This window comes from Perissodus microlepis, chromosome 9 (assembly GCF_051167445.1).
Source record: "Perissodus microlepis isolate ML-2025 ecotype Zambia chromosome 9, ASM5116744v1, whole genome shotgun sequence".
Lineage (NCBI taxonomy): Eukaryota > Metazoa > Chordata > Actinopteri > Cichliformes > Cichlidae > Perissodus > Perissodus microlepis.
The window spans coordinates 17,414,639-17,442,585 of record NC_140469.1 but is presented as its reverse complement, the minus strand read 5'-3'; the positions used below and the strand labels follow the sequence as shown (position 1 = coordinate 17,442,585).

At 40.1% G+C, this 27,947-nt stretch overlaps 6 protein-coding genes across 8 annotated transcripts; 2 read left to right on the top strand and 4 right to left on the bottom strand.

Moving 5' to 3' along the window:
- Window positions 1-596: 596 nt before the first annotated feature.
- Window positions 597-3,014, bottom strand: LOC146380355 (uncharacterized). The gene is made up of 7 exons (XM_084940374.1): window positions 2,915-3,014; window positions 2,557-2,701; window positions 2,290-2,403; window positions 2,025-2,169; window positions 1,757-1,905; window positions 1,199-1,338; window positions 597-1,074 (listed from the first exon to the last, which is right to left on the bottom strand). Exons 1-7 carry the CDS (start codon window positions 3,012-3,014, stop codon window positions 923-925), a joined length of 945 nt encoding a protein of 314 aa, XP_084796500.1. The 3' UTR covers window positions 597-922.
- Window positions 3,015-4,613: 1,599 nt separating this feature from the next.
- LOC146380353 (uncharacterized) lies at window positions 4,614-11,403 on the bottom strand. 3 transcript variants are annotated; one of them, XM_084939350.1, is made up of 9 exons: window positions 11,080-11,403; window positions 6,747-6,914; window positions 6,517-6,633; window positions 6,283-6,427; window positions 6,082-6,195; window positions 5,584-5,728; window positions 5,343-5,491; window positions 5,122-5,261; window positions 4,614-5,008 (listed from the first exon to the last, which is right to left on the bottom strand). In XM_084939350.1, exons 3-9 carry the CDS (start codon window positions 6,614-6,616, stop codon window positions 4,857-4,859), a joined length of 945 nt encoding a protein of 314 aa, XP_084795476.1. In that variant the 5' UTR covers window positions 6,617-6,633; window positions 6,747-6,914; window positions 11,080-11,403; the 3' UTR covers window positions 4,614-4,856. The 3 variants fall into 3 exon arrangements, with proteins under 3 accessions (XP_084795476.1, XP_084795477.1, XP_084795478.1); XM_084939351.1 differs by having other exon boundaries at window positions 6,517-6,914; XM_084939352.1 differs by lacking the exon at window positions 11,080-11,403 and having other exon boundaries at window positions 6,747-7,741.
- On the bottom strand, window positions 8,343-10,533 carry nanos2 (nanos homolog 2). Its single transcript, XM_084939353.1, has one exon. The coding sequence runs from the start codon at window positions 10,250-10,252 to the stop codon at window positions 9,644-9,646; it is 609 nt and encodes a 202-aa protein (XP_084795479.1). The 5' UTR covers window positions 10,253-10,533; the 3' UTR covers window positions 8,343-9,643.
- Window positions 11,404-11,448: 45 nt separating the features above from the next.
- kpna1 (karyopherin alpha 1 (importin alpha 5)) lies at window positions 11,449-18,493 on the top strand. The gene is made up of 14 exons (XM_084939347.1): window positions 11,449-11,554; window positions 12,176-12,309; window positions 12,458-12,571; window positions 13,196-13,295; window positions 13,581-13,675; window positions 13,853-13,984; window positions 14,123-14,211; window positions 14,312-14,411; window positions 14,577-14,740; window positions 15,125-15,203; window positions 15,297-15,422; window positions 15,539-15,666; window positions 16,093-16,268; window positions 16,405-18,493. Exons 2-14 carry the CDS (start codon window positions 12,184-12,186, stop codon window positions 16,590-16,592), a joined length of 1,617 nt encoding a protein of 538 aa, XP_084795473.1. The 5' UTR covers window positions 11,449-11,554; window positions 12,176-12,183; the 3' UTR covers window positions 16,593-18,493.
- Window positions 18,090-21,904, bottom strand: fam162a (family with sequence similarity 162 member A). The gene is made up of 5 exons (XM_084939348.1): window positions 21,639-21,904; window positions 20,633-20,731; window positions 20,146-20,257; window positions 19,527-19,635; window positions 18,090-19,106 (listed from the first exon to the last, which is right to left on the bottom strand). Exons 1-5 carry the CDS (start codon window positions 21,679-21,681, stop codon window positions 18,990-18,992), a joined length of 480 nt encoding a protein of 159 aa, XP_084795474.1. The 5' UTR covers window positions 21,682-21,904; the 3' UTR covers window positions 18,090-18,989.
- Window positions 21,905-22,040: 136 nt separating this feature from the next.
- Window positions 22,041-27,590, top strand: mix23 (mitochondrial matrix import factor 23). The gene is made up of 5 exons (XM_084939349.1): window positions 22,041-22,270; window positions 23,649-23,774; window positions 24,718-24,864; window positions 25,366-25,425; window positions 25,526-27,590. Exons 1-5 carry the CDS (start codon window positions 22,220-22,222, stop codon window positions 25,574-25,576), a joined length of 435 nt encoding a protein of 144 aa, XP_084795475.1. The 5' UTR covers window positions 22,041-22,219; the 3' UTR covers window positions 25,577-27,590.
- Window positions 27,591-27,947: the final 357 nt, after the last annotated feature.

Here is a 27,947-nt window from a genome sequence, read left to right as displayed (position 1 = left end):
CTGATAAAGGCCTCTCCCATGGCCATACACTAAGGTATTTAAATAATAGATAAACAATTACATGGCATAAAAATAACTGTTTTTTCACTTTCTGCTATAGAAGTTTGTTTTTTTACAATGGGTCCACAGTTTCTGTTAAGTAACAAAAACTTTTTTATGTTTTATAATTGCAGGACAGTCTGGGCAATCTGTAGCCAGAACCTTTTCGCAAATTTTACACATTTATTTTTACAATTTAAGCCCAAAAGAGTCATGCTGACAGATTTTTTTCATTTACTTTCAGGAACATTTATTTATCATGTAGAAAAACTGAGATCTACAGCTGATATTTTCCTTCTTTTCTTTTATTAACATATCTCAGGGATTTTGTGTGTATTTACATTTCTTTACACTGATAGAAATGTAAATGATATAGTGATATAGTAAAAGTATGTTCTCTAACGTTACAAGACTTGTATTTTTTTAAATGTAAAAAAAAATTTGGATGCTTAAAATAAAATAAACAAATTTTTAGCGCATATCTTAAATCAGAAATAATATTTTATAAAACCTTGATTTTGGAGTAGCAACATTTATATGGTGTTAACACTGAACAAACAGCTGTGATCATGTATGGTCTATTTCACAATAAATATGTCAATATTAATAAAACTACATTTGGCTTTGGAGTGTAAGTTTGCACTAATACAAAACAAACATAAACATATATTCAGTCATTTGTTATACATAATAGTCTTATGAAGTTCAGTGTTTACATGTTTACACATCAGTGTTAAAATTGTTAATGCAATATTAATGCATTTTAATACATCAATAAACATTAAAACAATACAAAGCAATACGATGGGAAAAACAATCACATCATACATGAAAAACCTTCAGTAATAATAACAAACAGGTTTGTCTTTTATCATAAAGCTGCTCAGTGAAAAATCTTTTTCAGCTTCTTAGCGATCTCCATCGGTTCCATGGCTTCAGGATCGACACCTTCATAGAGTGGCTGTTTGATGTGTCTCCAGGCCACCAAACTAACCCGAATCACAAACAGCACACAGGCTGCAGCCAGCAGCACAGCTGAGAGAAGAAAATCGAATCAGTACAGCTTTTGCACGTGACACACGGTGACACAGAGCTCATTTTGTGGGTGTATTTATCTAAAAAGTTTAGTGTGGATGCAGGGATTTATGTGAAGTCTTACCAATGAAGACGCCATTGCGACTGGGTGATTCAGCATCATAGTTTTTGTCAAGGTTTCCAGACAGCGCCCAGATCACAACGGGGTAGGTAATGCAGACGTACCGCACATGCTTGTCAAGGACAAGATTCTCTAAAACAAACCTATGAAACACAAAACGCGTCGCTTTAGGATCTCAATTTTAATATGTTAGATTCTAACATATATTAATATGTTAGAAGAGTTCAGCCAATTCTACTCCAGTCATATGGTTAAAGATCATACAAGGTCATAGGCCATAAGTTTTAGCTTTCATTGGATCATCTCCAAATTTTAAATATACTAATCATTGGGGGAAATAAGCGCGGTCTTTATTTGAACTCTTTCAAACATTATTGTTTTAAACAAACATTATTTGACAAATATTACAAAAAGATTAATATACTACATTAGCTTTCCATACTGATGCATAAAGCATCTGAGTTTTAGTGTAGCCGTTGCCCTTCAAAGGGAATTGGAGGGAACTGAGCTCTCTCAATGCTCTCGTTTGGGTTTTTTGGGGTTTTTAAGAAGCACACTCACCATCCAAGCAACAAAATAGTCAAAAGAGAGTATGAGAGTGTGGCAGCATTGTCTTGGGACATGTCTGTTTCATAAGCCAGTACAATGGTCAGGTTGAGGAGGGTTGCAACAGTTGTCCAAGTCGTGTATATCATGACACCATTCTGGACCTGCAAACAGATTTTTTCATGGAGTCCAAGCAAACATTATATTAATAATGTCTGACCACAACAGGCTAATGTAACTTGATCTACATGCAAGATTAAAACAGTTAATAATGCACACTTACCAACACCCGGAGGAGCCACAGGTCTGCTTTGTGGTATTTGTTGAGCCAAGCTCCATAAACGTGAATCCCATGGCAGATGAAGCATATCATGGAGTAGTTAGTGCAGATGATGAGGATGAGAAACACCAGTGCAGGAATCATCAGTCTTTTTTAAGGACAGCAGAAAAACACATTTAATGAATCTGTTGAACGGCTTTCATTTACATCTTTCACAGCCATGCATCACTGCAGGCTTAACTCACACACGACACTCAAAGACTCTTACTCTCTGTCCCAAACCAGCAGCCAACCAATATTGACGCCCATATTGAGACACCAGCTAATAAAGAATCCATAAGGCAGTACTGCAGGAGTGCAGTAAACATATCCATATCCATTCCTAGAAGATAAAAAGTTGATCAATAAATCTGTGGGAACAGTTTTTCAGTGGGTTTTAAAAATAGACTGAAGAGACCTGGATTATATCTTATATCTGTGCTTTAAAAATAACACTGTAGTTTTAAAGAAGAAAATAAAAAGAAGTGGACACAACTTTCTGAAAAGACCCGCAACAATGTAGATGATCATGAAGATCAGCCAGATGTAGATGAGGGTCCAGATGAAAAATGTCCATCCTGAAGGCGTAAGCTGGGTGTCAAACAAAGCTGAGACATTGGCTTGGGTGGTGTGAAAAGGACCTTTGTGGAGAAAAAGGTTTGATTTTAGGGAAAGTTCACATCCAGTGTGTGAATGTGTGTGTGAATGGGTGGATGACTGGATGTGTAAAGCGCTTTGGGGTCCTTAGGGACTAGTAAAGCGCTATACAAATACAGGCCATTTACCATTTACCATACACGAATATCAAAGATACTGAACACAGCTGACAAACGGCTAACAAAGTTTCAACTTACTAACTCCAACTACAGCCAGCCCATTAAACACCAAGCTCACTACAAAGGCAGCTAAAGACACGAGTACTGCAGCGATACGTCCTGGGTTGTGTTTTCCCATCACGGTCCTCTTATTCTAAGATGGGAAGAAAAAAACATTTTATAAAACAAAAGCAGGAACAGGAAGAAGTGGCAATCGATCACTTTCACACAGTTAACACAGAAGCCACTTAATATATCTTTAGACATTTATCAGAAGCTCCTTTTACAACTTTTATCAAAGTTTGCCACCATAAAAAACAAAACTACAACAAGAAAATTGACTCTTCTTAAGAGAGGGCCAGATAGTAATTTTTAAAGCTTCCCGTGTGCATTATCCACACGACATACATGTTTTAGTCCGGTCTAATAAAACAGCGTCCACATGATGAGATTAATAAGACTTACCTGGCTTTGCTCCTTGTTGTGTAAGCCGTGTGAAGCTCAAGAGTAACTGCAGAGGACACGGGACCAACTTTTATATGGAGCGACTAGTTGTGCAAGAAGATTTATGACTCTTCAAGACATCACGTGCATCTCTTATCCTCTTTACATTTCTGAAACAATCAATCATAAAATGCTGATAAATATATCTACTCATATATTAAATAATTTTGAAAGCACTTATATACATGTATGTGTTTAATGAATTACAGTTTACAGCATGATTTTATTATGTTATCACTTCCTATTTGTCTCAGCCCTCCTTCAGAAATTACAAATTTACTTTTATACTGTATAACTCGGAGTTTGAAGGTCCTTTATCGGGTGGCGTGGCATGATAGTAATCCCTGGTTATGCATAAGGTCATATCTGATGATGAACACACTCTTGACAACAGGGTTTGTGGAATATACAGGTAATTGCTTGCATAAGGAAATCAGTGGGTGGAGGTCTGTGGTTTTTTTTTAATCAAAGCTTTTTATTGATCTGAAAAAACAAAAAAAGAGCAAAGCCAATGTAAAAAGATAGATTTGATGAAATTGTACAGCTTTTTAAATCTAAGTAAAGAGCATAATCCACATATCTGTGTAAGTAGACAACAACAGATCTTGGAGGCAACCACACAAATCCACCCAGCAACTAGATATAGATGCAGTCTGCCACCAGCAACTTGTGCTGTTTAGTGGAATTTGTTTAAAAATATACATTAAAAGGTTATTAAGGTGTACAACCAACAGAGGCTGGCTCTGAAGACTTAAGGCTGACATGACAAAACCAGTGGACTCAGACTGGAGCAGAAAACACGCATAATCGCAAACTTTGAACACAACTGAGATTTGTTACCTTTGTGCATTTGTTGACTCCGTTCACGTTTTTATTCGCTTAAATGGTTTTATTCCCACAGCGCTCTAAATAGTAATGCATTTACTTACAAGTGCAGTGTGCTCTTAGTTTATGCAATAAAGATGATTTTTTTATGAGGCTGATCAACAATCAGCTCGAGAGCTCCATTGTGTGTGTGTGTGTGTGTGTGTGTGTGTGTGTGTGTGTGTGTGTGTGTGTGTGTGTGTGTGTGTGTGTGTTTATCAAACATAACCATATGTGTTAAAATGACATCTTTTAATCTTATCATCCATCCTTGTCATTATTAATGAATCTGAATTGCTTTGTCTTCTCTCTTATTGAACAGATGTGCTGTCTGTTAAATAACTCAAAAAAGACCCCATTAAAGTCAGTGTTAAATTTTATTTTTACAGCTTATGAAAGAAAAGTAAATGAAAGCATAACTACATTTTTCATGTTTATGTGGTGAAATCAGAAATACACACTTTATTGCAGTTTATACTTTTTGACAGGTGTGAACCTTCAGCTTTATATATCACTTTATGAGGCTTGATGATATTCAGCTGAGGCTGGAGTCCTTTACAATACTGCCCTGATATCATACAGAAATCATACTGCAAATCTTTTCCTCGCTCTCTCACTTAAATATCTTTTTCTGCTTCTCTAAAATCTCCATCGGAGACATTTTGTCAGGGTTTACGTCTTCGTAAAGCGGCTTTTTCATTTGCCTCCAAATGACCAAACATATCCGAGTGGCACACAGGGCACAGGCTACACCCAGCAGGGCAGCTATAGTGGAAAGAAAATATCAGAGCGTGGCATCAGTGTGCATCCACATATGAAGTTATCATTTATAGTCAGTGCTATAGTGTCATTGAGACCGGTTGATGGTTTATCCTCACCGATAAAGATGTTGTTGCGGGTAGGAGCTGCGGTGTTGTAGTTTTTGGTGAACACCCCTGTCAGCGCCCAAATCACAGTGGGGTAAATGCTGAAGATGAATCTCAAATATTTTTCAAGAATGGAGTTTTCCAGGATGAACCTGTGAAAGAGACGGCACCTTTTATTTATCCATTTTTTCTAAAGAAGTCTCCCTTGTTATTTCCTCTGTTTGTCAACTTACCACGCTATCAGCACAATGGACAAAACAGAAAGAGCAAGAGTGGCGCCATCAGTGTGGGACATGCTTGCATCATACGTCAGCACAATGGTCAGGTTAAGCAGGGAGGCAATAGTTGTCCACGTTGCATAGATGGCAATGCCGTTCTGAATCTGCAATGAAGACAAAGCAAAAGACAGAGATGCTGAGATTATAAGCATGTACATGAAAAAAAAGAAAAGCAAACATCAGGTGCCATACTAACCAGCAGATGATGGAGCAACAGGTCTGTTCTGTGGTATTTGTTGAGCCAAGCTCCATAGTTATGCAGACCGTAGCAGGAGAAGAATATTACAGCGTAGTTAGTCAAAGCGATTAGGATGAGGAAAGCCAGCGCAGCAGGTGTGTACCTTTAGCAGGGATGAAAAACAGAATTTGACCACAATGAAAACAATTAACCTGCACGTTAGAAGCTGTGTTTACATGCTTCTTGCACGGACATACTTATTTTTCCCATTTATTGCATGATTTCAGGTCAATCTTATCTGCATATTTAGGCCAAGAGGGCCTGACAATGTGATTCAACACACCTTCATTTGGTTACTCAGCTTAGGTGGACTAACCTAAACAAAATCAGTTTTAAACGAATCAGCACTATATCGGGCCCTCATTTATGCGCCCCCTTTTCTAATGCAGTAAGGAAAAACATTAATCAATACTATGGCTTTTTACTGATATCAGTTAAAACTCTCATCACACTCACTTTCTGTCCCACAGGAGCAACCATCCAATATTGATGCCCAGATTTAAGCAAAAAGTCACAAAAAATCCGTGTGGCAAAACTGCAGGGCTGCAGTAGACATAACCATAGGCATTCCTGCAGAAAGAAATCAGAGGTAAATGTAGACTTCAACAAACATCATATAGGAGAAGAAAAAATTCGTCTCAAGAAAAAAAAACGTACTTCCTAAAGATGCCTGCAAAGACATACAGCACCCCTAAACCCATAAAGATGTAAATGATGGACCAGATGGTAAAAGTCCACCCTGAAGGCGTGATCTGGGTCACAAACTCATCTGAAATGTTCGCGGTGGTGGACAAAAATGGATCTGTGGCACAGAAACACAGAAATCAGAGAGAGAGACAGAGTGCTCAAAGGTTACAACGTATTTCTAAGAGTATTAAAAGCCAGACTTACGTTTTCCTAATGCTGCCAGAGCAGACAACACAATGGTGACGATGTAGAAAATCACTGCCAGCACTATGGCAATGGCAAGAGTGGTGTGGTGTTTTGCCATTTTTAGTAAGCCAGTTTCTATAAAACAGAAGAATTATAATTGAAGAAAAATTATAACAAGTTTCTAAATTTCATATTAACAATTTGCCATCAGTATTACATGTCACTAATCAGAAGAAGCCATGACGTACCGTTTAATGTCTTTTCTTGACTGAAAGCACTGGAAGACTGCTGTGTGGGGTGGGCTTTTCTTTTTTACATAAAACGAAGCTGGTTTTGTAACAGTGGCGCTTTTATAGCCCTGTAGCACGTGTACATGTTTGACGTCCTCCACGTGTCCTCTGTTTTCGGCTGATTAACTGAACAAAAAAGGGGGAAAACAATCCTGTTGCTGAACTCACTCAGCTTTATAACCATCTTCCATAACTTTAAACATATATAAGAGCTGGACTTTGCCCCAGCAGTCGTGTTTAGTAACAAGTTTTTATCACAGACTCGTATCAGCAGCAGGTGAGACCAGGGAATGAAGAGCCAAAGGATTATATCAGCTTTAAGCAACTTAACCCTCACAGTTATGAAATGTTGGGTAGCTGCCAGCTGGAGATCTATGTATCCCAATCCTAAAACTTCTACGGGTAAATGAGAAGAGCCAATGATATGTTTGTTAATGACTGACAGGCAAAATAAATCAGCTAGGATTATATAGAGCTGGAGTGCACATGAAAACAGAAGGTCATGTATGATCACGCACATACACAGAAGGCCACACACACCCCACATCAGAGAAAGACTTTACTAGAAACACATGTAAAATGCTGCATTGAGTTAAGAGTTTGTGATCACCTGTTTGGTCAATTTTCGTTTCTTTCAGCTGTTTTGTTTCTTATTTGAATCACGTGATCCAACAAAAGATATCTGTAATATATAAAGTTCTGGTCTTTAGGACATATTTTTATACACCTGTGGAGCATTTAAAGACAGTGGAAGTAGGTTAACTGCACTTTTTTCATACATTTCCATCTGGAAATTAATATCCAACATTGTTTTTTGGAGGCTTCTTGAGGGGAAAAAAATAGGCGATATAAGTCTGAGAATGAGCTTACTAAAAAACACCACTGAACGACACAGGAAATCATTACCGCCTGCGACCATCTATAAATAAATAAATATATATATATATATATATATATATATACACACACACACATATAGTGCTATTTCTTACTTCTTGTATTGTCTGTCTTTGTTACTGTTTGTACTGAAACACTGTAACTGAAATGTCGTATTTAAAGGCAGTTTGTTGTGGGGGTTTTACAGTTTTTACAAAAACGTTTGTTTGCATGTTATCTATTCAAAACCTGCGATAATGTTCAGATTTATGTGCTGGAATTGTATTCAGATAAGCTTAGATTTAGAAATGTAGGCTTTATAATGCATATTTAAATGTATGCAAAAGTATTTAAATGTACATTTTTAAGAACTTGTATTAGGAAATTGAATTGTCTTGATATATACCACTGTGCAAGCATCTTGAGTGACCACTCATTTCTTAATATTTGTATTAAGAAATGAGATTGTATCATGTTCTAAACAGCACAAGTTTTGATGCATGCAGTGACATTGACACGTAGTGAGCCACACAAATAGCATGTTGAATCTTTCACACACCGTGCAGTGTGTTTGTTGCCTCACCAGACCACAATGATGTATGCAAAGTTACATTTGCACACATCATTCAATTCATATGTGTTTTTAAAAAATCCCCATTGTTGTGCCACACAGGGTGGGGTGATCTCTGAAGACATGATTCAAATGATTTTCTCGAGCTCTCCTGAGCAGCAGCTAATAGGTGCTCAGCACTTTAGGAAACTACTTTCTAAAGGTAAGTTTTTCTTTGGACATTTGCTGCTTTTTCATTCATTTTCAGTCCAGTTCTTGTACCTGAACATTTTCAAAGGACTCTTTTGTTTTTTATTAAGCCACTTAATTCTGACCTATGAATCATTTAAGCATGTTTTGAAAGTACGGGCTGAACCAGTGTTGTGTCCACACATAACAGCAAAACCCTAAGAAGAATGACCGCCTATTCTTCAAAGAAAACTCAAGAATGAAGGTGGGCATACTAAATTGTAACTTTGACCCTCATTAGAATTGTACAAACTCTGTTTTGACCTTGTATACTGTATTTCCCCAGCCCCTCTATTTTGAAACTAAAACTATTGAACCTTAATTCAATTTCTCGCTTCACATAATCGTTTCACTTTTGCCTTGAAGTGTTACTTTTAATTTAATTCAATTATTTTTTTATGACGCATGTTCTCTGGTGAGTTCAGGTACATCTGTAACTTCAAGTGGAAGAGTTGCATGTGAGTTAAAAATTTATATAATACCAAAAAAAAGACAAAATACTGATGTTTTTGTTGAATAATCTGTCTGACATGAGGGATAATATAGCATTTGCATTTTAACTAAAAGACTCTGAATACGCACTGACACTATGGGCACATTTTTAGAAATCTATTTAATTCCACAGAAAGGTTAGCCACTTTAGTGTTTCACTTGTGACCTATGAAGTACCCTCGAAATTGTATCATATTAAACAACAATAACAACAACAATAAACACTCGAGGACTTTAAAGAGTTTAATTTTTTCCAAGGTTTGAGAGCGCTCACCCCGGCTCGGGGCTCCACAGATGTGATGGATGAGGGCTCCTTGCTGCAGACTGCAGCGGAGTGTTTGGCAGTCAAACTTGAAACAGTCTTTGGAACTGAAACGGTCTCTGCCAACACGAACACATACCCCCAACAGTTCGGTAAATATGTACAGTTTCTCGCAGCTTCAGTTTTCAGTAGCTGGCAGAACTTGGGACACCCTCAAAGCTGGCGCAGATTTCTCCCGTTGAGCCTGCGCGTACTGGCGAGCGCAGATGTGATGGATGAGGGCTCCTTGCTGCAGACTGCAGCGGAGTGTTTGACAGTCAAACTTGAAACAGTCTTTGGAACTGAAACGGTCTCTGCCAACACGAACACATACCCCAAACAGTTCGGTAAATATGTACAGTTTCTCGCAGCTTCAGTTTTCAGCAGCTACCAGAACTTGACTCCCGTCTGCATCCTCCCAGCCGCCTCCCACTTCATCTGCGGGCAGTACCTGCGTGTGTGAGCGCTGTCACCGGTGGCTTCGCAGATAGGGCAAGTGTAGTTCCGGAGGATGGGGCAGAAAACTTTCCCGTCGTCTGATTTGAGCTTGTGAGATCGGTACACCCTCGGAGTCTCCCCGTTCTGCTTGCAGAAGCGGCAGTAGTCCGAGGATGACGCGCTGCTGCTGGTGTCCGACGCGCTGCTGGTCGGACTGGACTGCGATGAGTTTTTGGAGGAGTTTTTCTTCCCCCGAGTGGAAGTGTGGACCTTACTCCAGGGGGGCGCTTGTCCCTTCTTTGGACGCTCGGTGTCTCGGTTATCAACCTCACGGTTGCTGCACAGTTTCTCGAACACTTGGCTCAGATTCATGTAGTCGTGCCACATGTTAAAGCTGTCCCCACCAGTGAGGATCGAGCTCTGGACCTCCAGTCGTCTCGGCATTGTGGTCATTTTTTGGCAGAAGTACAACTGAGGGTGTGTTTGGAGCGCCTCATATTTATAGCTCACTGAAGATGGTTTTAAAATGCAACAATGTTTGGATCCTATAGATTGCATGCAGCCTGGCGACGTTTTTTGGAGGCAGAGAGAGAGAAAAAAAGAACTTTGGTGCAGGTGCAGTCTTTTATGTAGCTTTCTGGTGACCTTATAAGAACCTTTACGAAGCCCGTTGACAGGCCTTTAATCGAACGATCGGTTGGTTGATTGATAACAGAAAAAAATGACACATAAAATGGACATAAAGGACTGAAAACACCAAGAGCAAAATATTGCATCGCACTCATTTATGTAGTTTATGTTTAGATTAGATAATTTTGCAAAATAACGCAGCAAAATAAATAATAAGAGCCGGGATGTGGAGACTATTTAGCACTGAAAAAACTCCGTCCATGTGAACAGAATCAGGGGTTACCTTACCTGTTGATTAAATATCAAGACTATTTAGCAATAAGCTTACTTTAAAGGCTCGTAATAGGTGAACTGTCTTGGTATAGTTGGGTCACGCAGAGTTCATGCATTTTTTTTTCTATCGTAGTGCGTTGGCCTTTATCCTCTCATCCCCTCTCTGTCTCTCTCTCTCTCTCTCTCTCTCTCTCTCTCACACACACACACACACACACACACACAGTGTTTAATTGTATGATAGATAGATAGATAGATAGACTAAATTCAAAGTGAATTATGTGATTTAATCTGTTAAGTTCAAATCTCCATTCTTTCCCTTAGTTTTGCATGTGTTTGCGTTTTTTTTCTTTGTCTTTTCTTATTTTGTCACTTGTTTACAGTTTTATTATTATTCGTACTTCTAATGTGCTTGTGTCTGACAATGGGCCGTGTGTGTGTGCGTGTGTGTCTGAGGATGATGATGGTCCATGTTGTGTTACCTGTTGTTTGTGTGTGTGTCCCCCGATGACCCCTGGCGCCGGAGCGTCTAGACCACATTAGAGATGTGTCACATCCAAGAGCCGCACCTGCGCTTATAGAGAGCACATACATAGAGGTGAGGTATGAGGATAAATGGATAGATGCGGTCCTTTTTCGAAGCTGAGCGCACAGTTGTATTTCCTGCACAATCACACACGAAGTGAGGCTGTGTGTATGCCGGTTATACCATGAATATAAACCCTGCAGGCACCGCTTGTTTGTCAAACTGTTTATGAAGCAAAAGTCACATTTCTGTTTATTTACAAAGCAAAAAGAAGGGGGAAAAAGAGGCGTAGGAGGGGGCGGAGCTTAGATACGTGCGGGGGAGTTGTGGGTCGTTTGCGTTTAGTTGGACGCGTGCGCACTAGCATACCGGCGACGGCTGTTCAAACGGTGGCCTAGCGAATAAGGGGATTACGGAGCCCAATCTGACAGGTTAGATAACGAAAAACGTTTACATTTTTAGCTGTGTACGTGTGGCAGCGATTCATAATGAAAAGTTAAATGAATTCTTACTGTCTGAGACGGTGGTCTGTCGTTTGCGCTAACGTTAATGTTGGATTTTGGTACTAAGCTAACGTTAGCTACAGCAGTTAGCCGCTGGCTGCCAGCTAGCTTTCGATAGTAGAGGAGGCTAACAGCGGCGTTGACATTAGCCAGCTGATCAAGTGTACCCTCCCGGGGGACTTGTGCTTTTAGGTTTTCCTTGTGCTTGTCCGAGTTGTGAGTTGACAACGGAAATACTGGACCCCGATCAGTAGATGGTAAAATTATGCTTTTCTTTCCACGCAGCATCAAGCCACGGGAAGCTAATAGGCTAGCTGCTATCCTTACATGACCCTGTTTGTTGAACAATCTTTTTTGAGAGGAATGATACACACCGGTAGCTATGCCAGCGTTGGCTACGTTAGTTGGTGTCTGTCTTGCTAGTCTTTGCAGTACAGTTGGAGGTGTTTTAATAAAAAAGAAAAAAACAGAGGGTTTGTTTCTCAGTTGGGAACTTTGAAAGATTTGCTCCAAAGCATATCCAAATAATAGACTTCCTACTCTTCTCAGGCTGCACAATGAGTCAGGGTAAGGACAATGCACGCCTCAAAAGCTACAAGAATAAGTCTCTCAACACAGATGAGATGAGAAGGAGGAGGGAAGAGGAAGGCCTGCAGCTCCGTAAACAGAAGAAGGATGAGCAAGTAAGCAATGTGTTATACTGTACAACTAAAACCGTCATAATGATCCTGAAATTACATACTGACAGTGTTTGGAGTAAACTTGAGGCCATGCTTTGTTTGTAGCAATTTAGTTTTGGAAGGGAAATGCATATTTATCCTTCTGTTGCAGCTTTTTAAGAGAAGAAATGTTGCCACTGTGGAGGATGATGGCATCCTGGATGAGGATGGGATGGCTGATAGCGGCTATCTGGAGTCCCAGGCCAACAACATGGACCCACTCATGGTGAGAAGGCATTCATATGTCTGCTCTGTCACACATACACTCCTTTCTGGTAATCAGATGGCATCTAAAAATCGTGGCTTTATGTTTAAATGAATATTTGGCTCATTCTTCTGTAAAACTCAGGTTGGAGGCTGTAGAGGAGCTTTTCTGTATCATGTTCTAAACAGCACAAGTTTTGATGCATGCAGTGACATTGACACGTAGTGAGCCACACAAATAGCATGTTGAATCTTTCACACACCGTGCAGTGTGTTTGTCGCCTCATCAGACCACAATGATGTGTGCAAAGTTACATTTTATCACACAAACTGTAATTTGCATAAATTCCTATGTGATGCATTTAGTTCTAATCAGTAAGGGCACTGTCTCTAAGCATGTTTAAGAGGAGTGAGCTACAGCTTTCTCAGCACCACTGAGCAGACTCCCTGCTCCAAGTGGCAAAAATGAAAGTGAAACATTCAAAAGTGTAGTTACGCTTCCCTCTTGTCAACTGATAAAATTCATTGTACCAAAAAGATTCCTGATATCCAGGCGTATGAGATGTCATCACTCACTGCACACATCAAGTCGGCTGTGACAGCAATTCATGTGTTTTTAAAAAATCCCTATTGTTGTGCCACACAGGGTGGGGTGATCTCTGAAGACATGATTCAAATGATTTTCTCCAGCTCTCCTGAGCAGCAGCTAATAGGTACTCAGCGCTTTAGGAAACTACTTTCTAAAGGTAAGCAGGACTCTAACTTTGCCCATTACAGCCACTCCTGTCTTTGCATTTGTTTCAGTATGTGTCCTACAAGGGAAGGATAATGACTGGTTGAGGCCCAGTGCAAGGACAAAAGCATTGTTTTGAGCTGCATAATCTGCCACTCTGTCTCACAGTTAACTGCTGCCCAAAATTCAGAACTACACAATATCAGTGTGGCTGGAGTGAATGTTACATGGGGTGTAATGCTGTTAAGTGTGCCTGTGTTAATTGTTGCTACGTCACCTCACCCTCCCTCACACGCAGAACCCAACCCACCTATTGATGAAGTCATTGCCACTCCAGGGGTGGTGGAGCGCTTTGTTGAGTTCCTGAAAAGAAGAGAAAACTGCACATTGCAGGTACGTTTTCCTAGAAAACTAATTTTAGATTATATTTGAAGCTTGTAGATTTTTGTTTTTTCTCCCTCATGTTTGTTTGTAATGTGCTCTTCCTGTTTCACCATCGTATTTAAAAAGTTGCATGTGTTGTGAGTTCAGTGCACTAACTTTCTTCATATATTTTGAATATGATTGTAGTTTGAGGCTGCGTGGGTATTGACCAACATTGCTTCAGGTACGTCTCACCAGACACGGGTGGTCATCCAGGCAGGAGCTGTGCCTATATTCATAGAGATGCTCAGCTCGGATTTTGAGGACGTACAGGAACAGGTGAGGAGGCTTCATTTTTACCTTTCCTGGTGTCTACTGACCTCTGGCAGCTTGTTGAGGTCAAATTTAAACTGATTAAAATTGTAGTTTTTCATGTTGTTTTTATTGTTTGACTTGAATAATTGCTTCACCCCTCAGGCGGTGTGGGCCTTGGGAAACATAGCAGGAGACAGCACAGAATGCAGAGACTTTGTCATAGACTGCAACATACTGCCCTCACTGGTGCAGTAAGTATCCCCTCAGTCTTACATTCTCTGCTTTTGAAGTTGCCTCTACGGGGACACAAAGAGCAACTTTGATTGTGATCGTCAAATTTTCCTCTTGCAGGTTATTGGCCAAACAGAATCGTCTAACAATGATGAGGAACGCAGTGTGGGCGCTCTCAAACCTGTGCAGAGGAAAGAACCCACCTCCAGATTTCACTAAGGTAATTTGCCAAGATAAACGCATCACTATGGTAACTGCACACCTCTTAGACTGCTTAAAGGCACATCGTATCTCAGATTTCAAGGTCACAGGCTATATGAAGATACTAATATGCTAAACTGGATAACAGTTACACCTGCTGAATGTGTCCCTTTGTTTCTTGCAGGTGTCTCCGTGTCTCAGCGTGCTGTCTTGGCTGCTGTTTGTAAACGATACGGACATCCTAGCTGACGCATGCTGGGCGCTCTCCTACCTATCAGATGGCCCAAATGACAAAATCCAGGCTGTTATTGACTCGGGAGTCTGTCGCAGGCTCGTCGAACTGCTGATGTGAGAGCCAAAACAAACATACACACAGATATTTTCAGAGGCTGTTCTACAAAGAGATTTATTGTATGCGAAACACTTGGGACTCTAGTTAAATACCCATAAAGTGACAAGTAACACATGAGTGCTATAAATTAACAGGACTGAAACATCTGGAAGAATTGGGTTATGTTGTAGAGGAAGGGTGCAAAGGTGCATTTAAGCGGGTCTGACAGCACATGTTGACCTTAGTAAGACTGCATTTTTTTCCCTTTTAATTTGTCACCTAGTAACAACAAATAGTGGTTTAACATTATTGCTACCATCCTAAAACTGGAGGGTTAACATTTCTAAAACTTGATGAAAAAACTGTATGATCTCACACTTCGACTTTGCTTTTTGTTCCAGACACGTGGATTATAAGGTGGTCTCTCCTGCACTGCGGGCTGTTGGAAACATAGTCACTGGAGATGATTTACAGACACAGGTGGTAGCTGCATCACAACAGACAGATGTGATAAAAGCTTATGCAGAAGGCAATGGCTCTTTGTGACTCTGTGAACATTTGGTGTTTTTCTAGGTGATTCTGAACTGTTCAGCACTGCAGTCTCTACTTCAGCTTCTGAGCAGTCCCAAGGAGTCTATCAAGAAGGAAGCGTGTTGGACAATCTCCAACATCACTGCAGGGAACAGAGCACAAATACAGGTGTGCTACGCATTCTTACAGACTAACCTAGAAAAAAAAGCTTCCTTTTTTTTGTTCCCTGAGATTGAAAAGCTAACTATTGGAGCTTCTAACGAATTGTTTCCCACTTCTTGTAGATGGTGATAGATGCAGGTCTGCTGCCTCCGCTCATCAATATCCTGCAAGTAGCAGAGTTTCGCACAAGGAAGGAGGCAGCGTGGGCCATTACCAATGCCACCTCAGGGGGTTCTGCAGAGCAAATCCGGTACAAACTGTGCACAGTATACAGCCAATGTACCCATAATAGTCACACGTGTCTTGAGTGAAGAAGTCAACTGATGCCACTGATTTTAAATTATACAGACTCTTCCATTATAAACAAACCTACTTCTGTTTTTCATTGTTGTATCATTTAAGACTCGAAACTATTATTTTGTATTCTTAGTTTAAAGTGCATAAAATCTAAATATTATATGTAGCAAATGTGACTTCAAACAGGTTTATTTGAATCATTTTTCAAGACAGTGACTTGGAGAGGGATTAGGGAAGTTGCCAATCAGCTTGTAGCCTTGCATGTCTGCATTTCTTTCAGTGCACTGTGTTGTTCACTGATTAATATGTTGCCTCTTAAAAAGGTATTTTTCTTCAATGACTATTAATGTCTACTCTGTGTGTGTGCTGCCATCTGCAGGCACTTAGTGGAACTTGGGTGTATAAAACCTCTGTGTGACTTGCTCACACTCATGGACTCCAAAATAGTTCAGGTGGCTCTAAATGGCCTGGAGAACATCCTGCGACTGGGAGAATTGGAGGCCAAGAGGGGAGGAGGCATCAACCCCTACTGTGCACTCATTGAGGAAGCTTATGGTAAGTAATTAGATCCGGACGAAGGAAATAGGAAAGTAAAGGTACTAGTCAGTAACCCTGGTCACTAGCTAATCTTTTATTTTCTGGAGTGTGCCTCCTCTATTTTAGCACTACTCTCCACCTTTTATCTTTACAGGTCTGGACAAACTGGAGTTCCTGCAGAGCCATGAGAACCAGGAAATCTACCAGAAAGCCTTTGACCTGATTGAGCGCTACTTCAACACTGAAGATGAGGATCCATCTTTGGCTCCAGCCGTCGACCTGCAGCAGCAGCAGTTCCTCTTCCAGCAGTGCGAGGCCCCGATGGAGGGCTTCCAGCTATAATGCTAATTCCTCCCTTTTCCCAGAGCTCCACGTTCATCCTCACCTTTGCTCCCGTCTCACTCTATCCCCACAGCCATGATCCAGGGTGACATACCTCGGCCTCCCCCTCCCATTCCCCTTCTCATTGTCTGAGAGGTTTAATCATCATCATGATTATTAAAAGCATACCATTAAAGGGGCACACTCTGTTCATGCATCCAGCACGGGTGAATTCTGCAGTCTTGTCAGCCAGTTCAAGGTTTCACTCATTCTGTCTTTTGCTGAATTAATTTTTTCCCTCAGCACCTGGACCTCTCCTGTGTGGTTAAGCCCCAACATTTCCAGCTATAAACTTTTCCTATAACTCCATCCCCACATTATTGCTAATTTTTTTTTTTGTTGTTGTTGTTGGGGTTTTTTGGGGGGGGAATTCTTCCTCAGCTTATCCCCAATAAAAGAACCTCTTTGTGGTCCTGTAGGATTGGCTTTTGCTAGCTCTTGAGTCAGTGGTAGTATTTGGGCTGCACTGCTTGTCTGATTGAAGCATTAATGAGTCTCGAGACAGACAAACATGGACATGATTTCAATTTCTTTCTTTCTTCTTCTTTTTTTTTTTTTATGTGTATATATACAACCAACCCCCCACCCCCCCATCCACATTGAGAATAATGAACCTAAACACTGGACTGACCATGAGACGTTGACCGCACACTCGACTGTGGTCACTGGACTGAAATGCCCACACTGGGCCACATGGCTAGTTCCAAAATAAAGACTCATCTGACCACTACGAAAGGCACGACTCTGATCGCAGATGGACAATTTTAGAAATTGCTGAAGGTTGGAGCTCCTCGGTGACAAATCAGGCTTCTTGCATTCCCACCTGGATCTCATATCACGCATTCCTCTTTCCAGTAATGGGACTATTCCACCTGCACAGGCTCCATCCCGAAGAGTTTAGACTGCCTGCTGCCTTCTGGTGTGACGTGAATTAACCCCATGGAATCATGGGAACCGGAGTCTTCCCACGCACTGAGACAACTGGACAGACTTGGACAAGACAAAAAAGACTATTTAACCCTGGTTTCTGTCCAGCAGCAGACCAGTGGGGAATTTTTTTTTTTTTTTAATTACCATAATTTCATTTCTTTTGCAGCACTTTAGTTCAGGACTGATGCCTGCTCATTGACAATAGACCACAGTTTATACATTAGCTATGTAATTGGTTAATGACACGGCTCTTCCCTCCTAAAAATGCGAGATGCAAAGAGGTGGTCTTTATCATTATCCCCCCCCACCCTCCTGGTATGACAAGGATTTACACTGTTTTGCCCTTAACCAGAGAGACTCGAGCAGTTTGTGGACTGAAAATGTTAGCACACACTTTCGAGGATCATGGTGCCTCAGCAAAGCTAGAAGAACTTTTATTCTGACAAAGCAACCTCTACCAATCAGACAGCATTTTGAAAATTGGCCATTTAGCTGTTAGCTGTGTAAAACATAACGTTCAAATACGTGTTCAGGTAGTATTTTTTTAATTTGATCATGCCAAATCAGAAACATACAGTATGCCAGCTATTAGGCCCACAGTTGGTCTTATTTTCAATAAAGTGTTTTATTTCATTTTTTTAATTTGGGGTTTAGCATCTGCCATGTAGCTGATGGTGCCATAATCCTTATTCTACAGAAATCCTTCCACATAATTTCAAGAAAAATCCAGATTAAAACTTGAAAACCCCGGTGATCACCTTAGTTAGCAAAACTGAATGTTTGTTTACCAAGTCCTCTTTACATTGCTTATTTTTGTCAAAATCTTAGCAAAAGATGACCAGCTCTACGTGTTCATTACTGTTTGTTGTACTGGGTTTGTGCATCTGTCCCCTGTTATGCCATTTGCATAAAAGTCGTTTCATGAACTACAACGTTTAATCTGTTTCATTATAGTCACTGAGTCTTTTTGTTTTTTTCATTAGATTTTTATCAGGACAGACAGCCCACTGCACAGGTGAACAAGTCACATCCAATCAGCTACTTAATGTTCCACAAAAAGGGGAAAGACAATGTTTTTACAAGGCATAATTGCACATTCCTGCAATAAACCCTCCACCGGTCTGAGACAACGAAATGCCACTACCAAAATAATGGCTTGTGCCATTAATCAAGTGCCACTTTGTAACCCTGTTATTTATATACATTCACTAAGTAGATACATTTTGCATCAGGTACTCAATTATTGCAAAACTATTGTTAAGGCCAATTTCCTTGTTGCAAAAGCACTACTCAGAATTTACTGCTGATATTTTTTTGGTTGCACTACACCTCCAAAGGTTGGGACTGGAGAAGTTGTGGTATACACAGAAAGTGGGATGCTATTAACTTGGGTTCGAGAATGAGCGTGTCTGAATGAGTCATCTTCCATCACTGAGCCTTGTCAGACAGGGCAATGGCACTTTCGCGTGGTTTCTGGTGTTCTTCTCTCCATCTGGCTTTCTTCTCGATGTTTAGTGCCGTCAGGGTCTCATTCCTGGCAAGAGCCTGCAGAAAAACAGGAAAATACATGTGGCATTATTTAAACGTTAATGAAAATACAGAGGCAATGCATGAATCAAAGCAGTGAGAATTGAATTACTCACTAATTATTAAAATTCTTGCAGGGGACTTAAAATTGTGATACATTTTCCGCTTTGATATCCTTTTTTTTTTTTTTAAACATAGGTTGAAATGTCACATTGGGAACTTTGGGACATTTTGTGACCAAACTTTTAATTGCAAGTCATTGCTCTGTTTATTCATAACATGACGTAGATGAGTCTATGTGAACAGGCAGGATTAAACCTGCTCTTTTACATTACTGGATAGCAGTGATGACATGTCTGTCCTTGTTGACAGTTACCGGAGTTGAAAAGAGGAAAAAAAAAAAAAAGTTTCATGCAAGACTCATTCATCCATTCTTACCCTTTTGCCCAGAAACACCATAATCATACAGGCTCCTATCGTGGCAGCCATCATCACGTAGGCAGCCTTTACTCTGATTTTGTTTCTGGCAGCGTCAATCATCTCAAACCTGTAGAAGAAGCACATGTACACTCATTAGGAAATGTTTTCTTGGCTCAAAAGTAGGCTTGAAACATAAGAAGACTTCAGCATTTAATCTTGTTATTGAGGATCAGCGCAGCAGCATGATATTTACGGGGCTTTTGTTCCAGTTATAGCAGCATTGGTGACTGTCAGCAGATAGCCTCTTGGGTCCTTCACACATTTTGCTTTGTTTTGGATACTGGGGCTTTTGAGTACATGACATAGGAGGTCTTCTGTTTATAAGCTTGCCATGCAGGTCTTTACATCGCAGCAGCAGATCAGATGTGATCTCCGCCCCGATGCCAAGATAATCCTCTCCAGTCACCAATAGAAGGCTTGTTTGAACTGCAGCTGTCTGAGGACCAGCTACACGCTGTGCCACCGCTCATCCTGTTAGTTAGCCCTGTTCCTGTGATGTAACTTAACTGAATGTGACAGAGGCAGTGGGACTGCGGTGTGCCGGAAGGTCTGGTATAAACAGGAAAAGGCTACTTACGACACAGTCTCTGGTATCTGCTCTGCTGACTTGAAGCGCCCTGACCAGATCAGCATCTTCTTGTCCATATCTGAGGGCCTGTAGCCTGGGAGTCTGAATGCGGGACGCGGCTCTGTGTTAATTAACAAAGCATGCATTATAATGAAGCCTGCAACCCCACGTGCTTCCTGAACAAAAAGCCAGAGATTCACATCATGACCTGCAGACTTCGACCTCACTTCCTGTGTCCCTCTTAGTCTTTTGGGATTTAAAAAAGTCACATACTTAGCCATCACAAATACCCTGTAACGCACAAAGTCAACATTTTTAGAATACTCTTACATCACTATGAGTGTAGCATTTTCCACATTAAAGTCATACCACACATTTATATGAAAACCTAGAAGTTCAAATTTAGAAGCTGGTATTTCGTTTTTTCAGGTTTATCAGTAAATATTGTGCATTGTCTTATGATGACTTTTGAGCTCATCTGTTGTTCAAACCCTACCATGTGCTGGTGCTGCAGGTGGGGACTCCGCTTTGGTCTCCTGCAGTTTATTGCACATCCCTCTGTGGCTCCATGTCTGCAGCACATGTCTCCTCTGACCTGTTTAGATACAGAACTAGTATCACATGGAGTAAAGCAGGAAGTCACAGTGACGATAGAACTAGCTGATGCTACTGAAAAAAGAAATTAAACCGTTAAACAAGAAAATTAGTAACGTGTTGCAGGAACTAATTCATCATCCAATCACAACTTTAGCATTACAAATTTTAGAACAGCCCTTAAAAGGCTCAAAATAAAATTACGCTCTTTCATTACGCTGGGAAAAATCTCTTCCTGCGAAATCTAAGTATTACCATTTACCCCAACTTAATCTCATTTTATTCATTTATTTTTACAATTGTGTGATATCTATCCATCACAGATAGATAGATCACTATAACTAAGTTGTGTATTTATTATATACCGTTATTCTTTATCCTCCTGATACAAAAAACAATTTTCCTTGTGGGCTCAATAAAGTATCTATATCTAAAGCCCTAAATTGGACACAAGTGAGTACTACATGACACAAAAACAGAAATCACACCTGAAGGGGCTAAAACTGACAACTGTTTAATTTTACTTAGAAACAAAGAAACAAACCACCACTACGAACATCTTCAATTATAGACATTGTTCATACCAAGCAGGAGTGCCTGGTTAACCAGGCCTGAATAGCGTATAATGATAATAAAACAAGTTAACTAGGCCAAGTGTTTTTAATGGGATAATTTACCGAGACACCACGCACCAATTTACACAAACTGCCTTTACTGCCACAAGCACAAACACCATTTCAACAAATGCAAGACCTCGAAAAAGCATCAAACATTTATTTATAACCGAGTCCAGAACTCACTCACAGCTGATTTTATAACCAAATAACACCAACAAGCATCGGATTAGAGAGTATTCAAGCGACTTATTACGCAACGAAAACACAGAAATTCAAGTTAGCTATACGAACCGAGGAGGCTGCCGATGGAAAGGCGGGATCTGATGAAATTCATGCTTTTGCTGATTGAATACACAAAGTCCAGTGTTTCTAAAAAGCCATTAAAGTGCGCTGGAAATCTGTCAGTCCCTCCTCAGCTGCTGAAAGTCAAACAGCTAACAGGACCGTCAGACAGGACGCTGTGTCGTGTGACTGATCAAAAGAAACAAGCTAGGGCCCGTATTTATACCATTTGGACAGCGTCCATACGGATCGGATAGTGACAGCCCTGTGGCTGTGGTTGGGTCTTTGCTTTCGCTAGGTTGTGGTTGAATTATTAGGAGTCTCAAACAGGGCTGCTGGGAGTTAAGCTAAAGTTGAGAAGAACAAGTGGAAAATGTATTAGTATAAATGGCGCTATCCACTATAGTTGCATTTTTATCTATTTTAATATATTCACTTTGCGTTAATACGTGCGGCAGATGTTAATTTGTGAACGCGGCAAAAACAAATAAATAGCATTTAGGCATTATTAAAGCCTTTCCGTGCAGGCACTTTCTTGGACAGCCACCTCCACCACCAGTGATCCTGGTGAAGGACCCGTGCAGTCCACTATGGCGGCGCCCGGTGGAAGTTTAAACTGTGAGGACTATTCAATGTTTCAGGTAACGTTAACGACTGATTAATTGATCCGTGCAGGCCGATCGCGCACCGACGGCCAGTCGAATCACCGCCTCCCCCGCAATTCATTTGCCGCGCTCTTTATTTTGCGCGAGAGCCAATGAATTGGTGACCCTCCTGATTACTAAACACATGCACGAGTTCAAGGAGGCACAGTACTCAGAGCTTTCAGTATGTGGATCAACATACCCATGCAGCCTTTAATAACTGACTTTTTAAGCTGGCATAATTTACTTATAGATGTCATGGTTTGGTATATTGTGTTATTTTGTAGATTTATATTTTTATGCTAGAACCTCACTGAACTCGCTTTGCATAATTCATAACTAACACACGTACATTTATTTATTCCATATAGGCTGTTTATGAGGCTTTGGAAAGTCATTTTAGCGCCCATCTCCAGGCGGCAAAAGCACTCTTTCTTCTGATTGGTCAGCTTTTGCAAGCCAGCAGAAGGGCAGCGCTTATCTTTTTATGTGCGAATGCCAGAATACACACAGCTGTATCTGATTAAAAAAGAGCCTCATGCATTACTGCTCACAAAAAAAAAGTACATATTTCAGATTCTTTCACTCAGAAGTCCTCTCAGAGTATGGAGGGTACAGACCAAAGCTATTTTACTTTGTTATGAGTAAACCATATGTAGAAGTAGAGTTAAATGCTTGTAGAAATTAAGGCAAAAAAGCCCTGTTTTTAGTTACATGTAAGCTTGCCTCTTATTCTAACATTAAATTTGAAGATTTAGAAGTTTGGCTTCTTTTTCTAGGTGGTTTTGGAGATGATCATTCATGCTGTCAGTTTGTTTGTTTGGCGAGCAAAGCATCTAAACCACAGTTAAGAAAGTGTGTTCCTAGAGCTGATGCAATCCCCCCACCCCACTGTCTACACTTTGCGGGCATGCTGTTCCTATAGCAGATGGCCATATAAGGAAAGCGGTGGAAACAGAGCATTGTGAGCACAGAATATTACATTAATCCTTTACCTTTTTGCTGAACAAATATGTAAATTATATTTATCTCTGGGTTCAACAGGTTCAAATTTATATTAAACCTGTATTTCTCTCATGGTAGCAGGCTAAAGATGTTTGGATCCCTCCTTAAAAGTATATCAGCTGCTAAATGAGCCTTGTTAATCTTGCCTGCCATCTTGCCCTCTGTTATAAACAAGATACATAAACTTATTTCCTTAAGGAAGCAACTTGTTTTGAACCACCATTTTTGGGTGGGGGGTACAGTTGTATCAGATTTAAATCTGATTCCATCTTAATGAGACAAAAGACAGTATATCGTGTTACAAATGTATTTAGTTTTAGTTGATGTAAAGCTGCTGACTCTCTTTGTGTACTTCTGTGTGTTATTTCAGGAGGTACTGAAGGTGATGCGCACTATAGACGACCGCATTGTCCATGCCCTGAACACCACCGTGCCCACAGTCTCCTTCTCAGGCAAAGTGGATGCCACACAAACCTGCAAACAGCTCTATGAATCTGTGAGTGTGACCACCAGGTCTCACCACGTTGTGAATTCAAATTCCCATTGTTGTCATTGCCACACAAACAACAAAAACGTTACCACAACAATAAAGAATAAATAAATGGCATATTTTAAACAGTGAACATAACACCTGGCAGTTTGGTTATGTAACACAATGGCAGGGAGAGGTGCAGAGGGGACCTGTTAAGAAGTCAGTCTAACATCAAGTGTCTGAGAAACAATTTCAAGCAGCCTCTTTAAACTTGCCTTAAATCTTCACATAGAGTCAAATTCAGTCTTTCATTTAAGTTCAGTTTCATTTCAAAAAACAGCGTTCACCTCAAGGTAAAGACACCACAATATTAGGGACAACCTCAGTAATCAGACGATCCCCTGTGAGCAAGCACCTGAAGAACTCCAGTGAAGTAAAATGACGCTGAGGGAGGTGTGGCCCTCTAATGCACTGGTGGTGATAAGCTAAAGGTTACTGTGGCTTAACAAAACTCAAAATTCATACTCTAATTATGACAGTTTCCAAATTTTGGATAAAATTGTCAACTAATGACATTTTTGTATTCAAAGAAGTAAAAGATCACAAACAATATGGCAAAATAAGGGTCTACACAGACCAGCGTTCAGTGCCATAAAACTCAGGAAGAGAACTTGACGTCATAATCCACATCTGGTCGCATGCTGAACTAGTCATAGTTGCTTACTTTGGAACTGCTGTGCTGCCGGGTATATGTGTGTGAAGCATCCCTGTTTCAGAATTGGTCCATGTTTCGCAGCGTCATCCATATCTGAATAATTGTCTTGTGTGAGAATCAGCTGTTGTCCTCCAAAGTCTTCGCTGCAGGAGCCATAAGAGTCTGAACAGACAAGAAAACTGGCATGAAGTCTGTGAAGGCATGCAGAAATATTAATCTCATGTGTGCGTGTGTATTTCTGTTTTCTCACAGATGATGGAGGCTCATCTTAGCAGAGACAAAGCTATCAAGGCTTGTATAGCTCAAACATCAGAGGTGGTGGGACAGCTGCGTGAGCAAAGAGCAAAAGACAATGAAAACATGGCACTAATCAAACAGCTCAGGAAGGAGCAAACCAAAGTAAGTCCTGTCTATAAAAATTCCATGTTTTTTTTTTTCTTTCTACATTCTTAATGTAGTTTTCTTGTCATTTTTTCTTTAAATCTGTCTATAGCTGTTCAGTTGCATTATGGGAGATGTAGGATTCTGTGTTTCTGCAGTTTTTGCCCATTAAAAGGAATACAAATAAGGATCTGTTGCTTTCTGTTGCTTCATTGTTGTTGTAGGTTTAGCGGCTATCTCCACTGAATCCACTGTGGATGCTTTTAATTTAGTTTTTTCTGTGCTGTGAGGATCACAAATGAAATGTAAACAAATATCTTAAACTTGAAAAAAGCTTGAAATTTGAAAATATAGAGGAAACCTGCTGTAGCTGACTGAACCTGCAGGGCTAAATGCATCAAGTAACCACTGAGGAAATATAATCCTTCTCTTTTTTTTTTTTTTAAATTTGAATAAGCAGACCCTGTTATCTTATTAGAGCAAAATAATAATAGAACTTTGTTTTTTTTCTGTCCCCAGTTAAAGTTGATGCAGTCAGAGCTGAACGTTGAAGAAGTTGTAAATGACAGAAGTCTGAAGGTGCAGTTCGCTCGCTGTTCTCATCATTGACTCGTCCTACAGTCACACATAAATGAGGCGTCGTTATCGTGTGTTACTTACTGTAATTTCCTCGGTTCAGGTTTTCAACGAAAGGTGCAGAATCCACTACACGCCTCCGAAGGTGAAATGAAGTCCTGCTTCATGAAAGGAGCTCTTTCACTCGAGGTTTAAATCCAGGCTGGAGCTGAAACTGTGAACTGCTGCTGAGTCCTCGCTGCAGGCTGTTCACCACCCAGAGATCTCTGACCTCCTCCCCGACACACAAATATATTCCAGTGTCATTACTGTATTAATTTACCATCATTGTAAAACAGTCGCCCGTGTGCTTCTTCCAAGACAAAATTATTGTACAAAAAAGAGTTTTTTAAAAATGGAGTCAAATGGTTGTCTGAGTTTGAAATCATTTGTTGACCTTAGACGTCCTTTTTACATGTATTGAATTCAAATGTTTACTATGCACTGTCTTCATCAGGAATTGGTTCAACAACTGCTGGGTTGATGGATTATTGTGACATTTTGGACGAGTCTTCATCAGTCCATCCCTCAGGATGAGATCTACAAGCTTTGATCATTCCTTAACTTCTCATACGTTGTCAAAAATCTGTCTGTCCAAAAATTTGATTTGGTACCAAGCACCAGCAAAAAGAACGACACTTCCATCAGCCTCAAGTGTACCTTATAAGAAATCGCCAATCCTCCAAACTAAGCTGTCTTTGTTAAGCGTGATCTGTTGTACTTGCTTAACAACAGGAGCTGTATTCACTACGTACGTTGGTGTTTTACTTTTTAGTGCTTCTGCCTTAATCTGATCATTTTCTCTGATTATCAGAGATGTAAAGATCTCTCAACAAGGAAAGGACTAAAACTTCTATTTCACGGAGGACGTGTGACTGATCCTGGTGTCATGGCTGACACGTTCTATTATGTTTCCCGACTGAATAAACAGAAGCACTGCAGCGGTCTGTCGCAGCCTGCTGTCAGCAGAGTGATCACACAAGCTCCAGCAGTCCAGTACTTGCAGTTTGTTTCATTTCCACTGGAGGGCCCCACCTGATCACAAACGGGTATTAATGGTATTAATTATTGTTGGTTTAATAAAAGCTGAGTCTTCCTCCTCCTAAAACACTTGAGTAGATTTTCTTTCTAAAATTTCCACCATTAGAAATAAAGCAAGCAAATATATTTACTCATGTGAGCTGTGTTTTCCAACATTTTTAGGCTGATGCAGATATTTCTTGAAACATTTCTTACTTTTATGAACATAAATTCTCAAATTTCTTTGACCAAACCACAAGGATGATGAACACAGCCGGTTAAAAATAAAAACATTGTGCTGTATGTTAAAAGACTTGCAGAGAAGTCATAAACATTTACTGAAGGTACTGGGATTGTCATTCCACGAACAAGAATATAATCAATCAAAATCAAACTTGCAGTAAATTATTGTTACCCTCCTTTACATGCTCTCACACTCTGTCTCGCAGATGTATTCAAGTCCTGTAACTGCAGAACAACTAAAGTCATTTATGGTGAATTTCCATGTGTAAGGAAGTTGTGGAAGAGCAGTACTTTCACACTTCCAAAGAACAACAGAGTGTGATGAAACTTTCCAGTGAAACATTGGAAACAACGTCCTTATCATTTGTTCTCTCAGATAAAACAGTGCATGGAAAACTCTGCAAACAGCAATGCTTCCATGTATTTTATATCACGTGTGTAAGCAGGTGGAAATTGTTTACGAGTGTATAAAGAAACTGAATCAATAAATGCATCCAGGACAATTTGATAACTAGAGCAGAATATGTGCAGAACAGTACAGATGACAGCAGACTTCAGGAGGAGCCCATCTCCATTATCCCTGCTCACCTTACTCAGCAGCGTCCAATCATCCAATATAGACACTAACATCAAAGCAGTCCAACAGAGCGCTACAGGGCACTGTAATCCTCATGTATATACTCTCTATATAGTAACTACTTATTTTTTGCATATTTCTTTTCAACATCTTTGCACTCTGCAACATTGCACCATAAATAAAAATATGCTACATGTGCTGTTTTTGTCTGTGTCATGTTGCTGCTGTCAGTATTGTCTACATACATCTCTACATACAGTTCGATTTGTCGGTTCAGCTTTTTTCAGTGAGATCCAGCACAGTCACCTGCTGCTGTGATTATTTTGTCTCATTATAATTTTTCTCCGTGTCATGTTTATGCTTCTGTAATGAAAGGCATGGGTGTCTTGTCTTTTTCAGATTATTCATGACCTAATATGAAAATATAAACTTTGAAGAATCAATGTTTTTGATGTAAAATCCACCAAGAGTTTTTCTGCACTTTTCAGGTTTAATTAAATATCAACTTTTTGTCCCACCAATGACATTTACTTCATGTCAATAAAACCATGAATTCACATTGTCTATGAGGAATACGACTTCATGACTCAAGGAATCAACAATCAACAAAATATTTTACGATGCTTTATTTGTCATTTAAAAAATT

Excerpts from the sequence above, each read along its gene's own strand:
- fam162a (XM_084939348.1), bottom strand. The coding sequence starts at position 21,681 with ATGAATTTCATCAGATCCCGCCTTTCCATCGGCAGCCTCCTCG. Across the intron at positions 20,732-21,638 it reads TTCCATCGGCAGCCTCCTCG|GTCAGAGGAGACATGTGCTG; the intron begins GTTCGTATAGCT and ends GTATCTAAACAG. Across the intron at positions 19,107-19,526 it reads TGGTGTTTCTGGGCAAAAGG|GCTCTTGCCAGGAATGAGAC; the intron begins GTAAGAATGGAT and ends GTTTTTCTGCAG.
- LOC146380353 (XM_084939351.1), bottom strand. The coding sequence starts at position 6,616 with ATGGCAAAACACCACACCACTCTTGCCATTGCCATAGTGCTGGCAGTG. Across the intron at positions 6,196-6,282 it reads TTTGCAGGCATCTTTAGGAA|GAATGCCTATGGTTATGTCT; the intron begins GTACGTTTTTTT and ends TTCTTTCTGCAG. Across the intron at positions 5,492-5,583 it reads TGTTGCTCCATCATCTGCTG|ATTCAGAACGGCATTGCCAT; the intron begins GTTAGTATGGCA and ends TCTTCATTGCAG.
- LOC146380355 (XM_084940374.1), bottom strand. The coding sequence starts at position 3,014 with ATGGGAAAACACAACCCAGGACGTATCGCTGCAGTACTCGTGTCTTTA. Across the intron at positions 2,170-2,289 it reads CTGCTGGTTTGGGACAGAGA|ACTGATGATTCCTGCACTGG; the intron begins GTAAGAGTCTTT and ends TCCTTAAAAAAG. Across the intron at positions 1,906-2,024 it reads TGTGGCTCCTCCGGGTGTTG|GTCCAGAATGGTGTCATGAT; the intron begins GTAAGTGTGCAT and ends ATCTGTTTGCAG.
- mix23 (XM_084939349.1), top strand. The coding sequence starts at position 22,220 with ATGGCGGCGCCCGGTGGAAGTTTAAACTGTGAGGACTATTCAATGTTT. Across the intron at positions 23,775-24,717 it reads GCAAACAGCTCTATGAATCT|ATGATGGAGGCTCATCTTAG; the intron begins GTGAGTGTGACC and ends GTTTTCTCACAG. Across the intron at positions 25,426-25,525 it reads TAAATGACAGAAGTCTGAAG|GTTTTCAACGAAAGGTGCAG; the intron begins GTGCAGTTCGCT and ends TCCTCGGTTCAG.
- nanos2 (XM_084939353.1), bottom strand. The coding sequence starts at position 10,252 with ATGCAATCTATAGGATCCAAACATTGTTGCATTTTAAAACCATCTTCA.
- kpna1 (XM_084939347.1), top strand. The coding sequence starts at position 12,184 with ATGAGTCAGGGTAAGGACAATGCACGCCTCAAAAGCTACAAGAATAAG. Across the intron at positions 12,310-12,457 it reads AACAGAAGAAGGATGAGCAA|CTTTTTAAGAGAAGAAATGT; the intron begins GTAAGCAATGTG and ends CTTCTGTTGCAG. Across the intron at positions 13,985-14,122 it reads TTGAGGACGTACAGGAACAG|GCGGTGTGGGCCTTGGGAAA; the intron begins GTGAGGAGGCTT and ends TTCACCCCTCAG.